This window comes from Rutidosis leptorrhynchoides, chromosome 10 (assembly GCF_046630445.1).
Source record: "Rutidosis leptorrhynchoides isolate AG116_Rl617_1_P2 chromosome 10, CSIRO_AGI_Rlap_v1, whole genome shotgun sequence".
Taxonomy (NCBI): domain Eukaryota; kingdom Viridiplantae; phylum Streptophyta; class Magnoliopsida; order Asterales; family Asteraceae; genus Rutidosis; species Rutidosis leptorrhynchoides.
Window position 1 is genome coordinate 57,058,469 of NC_092342.1, and position 4,334 is coordinate 57,062,802.

A 4,334-nucleotide genomic window follows, 5' to 3' on the forward strand; every position below is an offset into this window, starting at 1 on the left:
AAGTCGGTAAAAGTCGGTAAAAAACGGTCAAACTCGGTAAAAAACGGTCAACTTCGGTCAAAGTCGTTAAAAAGGATAAAAGTCGGTCAATATCTGATCTGTTTTTAAATTAGGGTTTGCTTTATTTTCTTTTTGGGTCGTTCTTTTTCTCTCTAAACAACTACACACACAGAGTCATCTCTTTTCAATGAATTGACTTTGCTTATACAATTTTCATTAATTAAATTTGTGAATCATCAACAAAAGGTTCGATTTCTTCTCTATTTCTTCTCGATTTCTTCTTGATATCTTCTCAGTTCCTTTTATAATATTTAATTTATAGTTACTACTTGTTAATGTTAATTATATTTAATGTTAATGTAATTAATTGTTAATTATTAATTATATACACCATATATAAGGGTTGGTGGTGGTATAATTGTATATTGGTACTACTGTATTAGAGTTTGATGAATTTTGGTGAATGCGTGGCTCTTTACAAAAGGGTTGTTGGTGGTATTAGACTTTGTGGTGGAATTTAAAGTGACTTTGCATTTCCATTTGCATTTTTAGTTTTTTACCATGTGTTGATCTTCATGCTTCTTGTTATTAATAACTGTAAAATACTTGTACAAAGTCAGTTCCTTTTTAAGAGGGATAGTTTCAAAGTTCATATTTTAATATTGTGAATGTTAATTGTTCATGTTCAGTGATTAAATGACAACATCATCAACGTGTCCATCCACCGATTCTACAACTTGTCCAGGAACCAAAAGAAAAATGGTAGATGTTGGCTGGGAATATGGAGATTTGGTGGATCCGCTAAACAACAGGGATAAAGTCAGATGTAGATTATGTGGCCATATTAATAGTGCGGGTATTCATAGGTTGAAACAACACATTGCGGGCATAAAGGGACAAGTGGCTTCATGTCCTAAAGCGACAAATGAAGATAAACTTAAATGTAAGACTTCTATTGACGAAAACAAATCTAAAAAGAAGAGTAAAGAAGATGACGAGAGAGCTTTAAGAGGTGAAGTAAGGATTCGTAGAAATGATACCATTGACCTTGATGAAATGGAAGAGTCTTTTGGAGGAATGAAGCCACCACGTTCCTTTGGTCCTATGGATAGATTTACAACAGATTATGAAAATCTGTTGGATAAGAAAACACGCAAACAATCCAAACTTGATAATATTGTGAGGAAAGAACAAGGTATCCGAGCAAAAGAGTATGCTTGTAGGTGGGCTTATGAGTGTGGGATTCCATTTCACGCATTTGAGAGGGATAGTTTCAAAGCCATGGCGGAGGCGTTTGCTCAATATGGACCGGGAGTTCCAACTCCAACTAGATACGAGATGGGAGAACCGTATTTAAAGAAAGAGGTTCTAAGAACAAAAAACCTGCTGAAAAAATACGAGGACCAATGGAAGTTGACTGGATGTTCGATTATGACGGATTCATGGACCGATAGAAAGAGAAGGAGCATTATGAATTTATGTGTGAATTCAAAGTTAGGTACCATTTTCTTGTCTTCCAACGAATGTTCAGATGAAGCTCACACAAGTGACTACATATATAAGTATATTGAGAGTTGCATTGTAGATATTGGTCCTGAAAATGTTGTTCAAGTAGTAACCGACAATGCCGCGAATAATATGGGAGCAGCAAAATTGTTGAAAGTAAAATGGCCAACAATTTTTTGGACATCATGTGCGGCGCATACGGTTAATCTTATGCTTGAAGGTATTAATTTTAATCCTACTTGTTTTTTCTTTGATCTTTGTTGATAGTGTTTAAATGATTATTAGCTACTGTAAAAATGTGGTTCATTAATTTTGCTAATAAATATCACCTAATGTATACAAAGTGGTGTATTTGTTAATATATATTAGCTACTGTAAACAGGTGCACTTATATCTATTTGTTTTTTTTTTGTGTGAAGGTATTGGTAACTTAGATCCATATAAATGTACACTTGATACGGCAAAAAAGATAACGGTGTTCATTTATGCCCACCATAAAACATTGGCTTTGATGAGGCATTACACCAGGAAAAGAGATATCGTAAGACCGGGAGTTACAAGATTTGCTTCCTCGTTTCTAACATTACAAAGTTTATATGAAAAGAAGGAGAAATTAAAGAACATGTTTTGTAGTAATGATTGGGAGTCATGCAAGTTGTCGAAGACAAAAAAAGGGAAGGATGTTTCTGAAATGGTTATAGCTAAGAAAACTTGGGTCGGTGTGACAAAATGTTTAAAAGTTTTTGCACCTTTATTCAAAATTCTTCGAATGGTGGATGCTGATTGGAAGCCGTCCATGGGATTCTTACACGGTGAGCTTAAAAATGCACAACAAGAAATCAAGGATGTGTTGAACAATAACAAAAAGACTTACGATGATGTTAGGAAGATCATCTTACTTAAGATGAAAGGTAGACTTGATACGAGTTTACATTTGGCAGCCTATCTTTTAAACTCATTCTATCTTTATAATGACTTGGAAATCCAAAATGATGTTAAAGTGAGTGAAGCAATTCTTGACGTTTTTGAAACTTTATATCCGAATGATTATGAGATGCAACAAAAACTACTGTTGGAGGAGTTGCCGATATACACGGGTCAACTAGAGGGGTTTGATCGCTTACTTGCAAAGAAAACATGTGCGGTTAATGATGACAAATATGATCCAGGTAATTTATATTATATTTCTTATATATGTATGTTAGTCTTCTATATGTATATTATATATAAAGCTAATATGTTCTAATTGAATATTTAGCGAATTGGTGGGCTGCTTTTGGTAGCTCAACTCCTAATTTGAAAAAGATTGCAATAAGGATACTTTCTTTGACCACTAGTTCATCTGGATGTGAAAGAAGTTGGAGCACATTTGAAGGGGTTAGTGATTTTGATTGTTTTGTATTATATCAAATATTAAGTTATTTATATAACTGAACTTTTTGTTGGTTTATCTTTAACTTTGTAGATACATACCAAAAAGAGAAATAGGTTAGAAACAACAAAGTTGAACAATCTTGTGTATGTTCAATTTAATGCAAATATGATGCTGAAAAACAAAAGGCGAAAAGAGAGAAATAATAAAGTATTCCTAACGGATGATCCAAGCGAGGCTCTTGATTGGGTCAATGATTATGAGGCCATGGTTGAAGGAAGCACTAGAACGAGAGAGCTTTATGACGAATATTTTGAGTCAGATAGTGAGGAGGTGGAAATAGCCGATGAAGATGAATATGAATCGGATGGAGTTGAAATCATTGAACAATTCGGAAAAGATCAAGAATGGGATGACGATGAAGATATTTAAAATTACTTATGGTTGGAAATGAAACTAACGTAGATGTTTTTTGGAAGGATCATTGGAAATGAAACTAACGTAAATGTTTTTTTTGGAAGGCTAAGATATTATTTTGTAGATGTTGATGTTCTAAGGCATGCTTTGTAAATTGCAAACTAAACTGCTCTTCTATAAATTAAGTAATTAACATAGTTTTTGTATTGTTGAGAGTTTCTTTACAGTAAACAATTAATATGTGTATATAATAATATTATTTATAAATATAAATATAAATATATTATATATAAATATATTTAATAAAAAATATTTTAAAAAGTCAACTTTGGTCAACGCCCGTTGCGTCGCCGTTGCGTCACTGTCTCGACCGATGCGTCATTCCAAGGACCCGACCGATGCGTCCCCGACTCGCGTCTTTTACAACCTTGGATAGATATGATAAGATATAATAAGATATGATGTGTCTATACTCCAATAATAGCAGTATGACGTGTCTAGATTAAAAATGATAAGTATGTAATCAGATAAACTTTCGATTAAAGACTTTCAATTCGTAATGGCCTATTCAGGTCTAGGGGCTTAAGCTATAGGATCCTTTAAATCGGTAATCCAAACCCTTCCATCCTAGAGTTTCGTAGACGCCATCCGTCAAGAAAATTCAATGATAAAAAAATAACGAGAAATCAAAGATTCAAAAGTAATGAATATGAGTAGCGATGACATTATAATGTCTTTGAGATTCTCGATAACTCAATGACATTTTCCGGTTCGCAAACCAATGCATAAAGGCATAAGGGCACATATATACGTAATATAACAGGGAGTTATATACATTTGAGTATGAGTAGTAACAAACATAGAAATTTCAAAAATCATAGATAACATTTCATGTAATACATATGTAATACACAAAACCATGATAGATGACATAGGAATGTCAAGAATTTCAAAAATCATGAGTGACATCCATTGGTTCCCTTAACCAAGGTAGGTTTATGAAGATAACTCGCGTGAGTTATAGAATATTTTGAATCAC

At 33.4% G+C, this 4,334-nt stretch overlaps 1 protein-coding gene across 1 annotated transcript; it reads left to right on the forward strand.

Moving 5' to 3' along the window:
* Positions 1-206: 206 nt before the first annotated feature.
* Positions 207-3,310, forward strand: LOC139870297 (uncharacterized). The gene is made up of 5 exons (XM_071858128.1): positions 207-246; positions 1,076-1,726; positions 1,926-2,675; positions 2,765-2,883; positions 2,972-3,310. Exons 2-5 carry the CDS (start codon positions 1,078-1,080, stop codon positions 3,308-3,310), a joined length of 1,857 nt encoding a protein of 618 aa, XP_071714229.1. The 5' UTR covers positions 207-246; positions 1,076-1,077.
* The last annotated feature ends 1,024 nt before the right edge of the window (positions 3,311-4,334 follow it).

What these genes read in the sequence shown, in the direction of transcription:
- LOC139870297 (XM_071858128.1), top strand. Translation starts at nt 1,078, where the DNA reads ATGAAGCCACCACGTTCCTTTGGTCCTATGGATAGATTTACAACAGAT. An exon ending in GGTTAATCTTATGCTTGAAG is followed by an intron (nt 1,727 to 1,925) that starts GTATTAATTTTA and finishes TTTTGTGTGAAG; the next exon opens with GTATTGGTAACTTAGATCCA. An exon ending in TGATGACAAATATGATCCAG is followed by an intron (nt 2,676 to 2,764) that starts GTAATTTATATT and finishes TTGAATATTTAG; the next exon opens with CGAATTGGTGGGCTGCTTTT.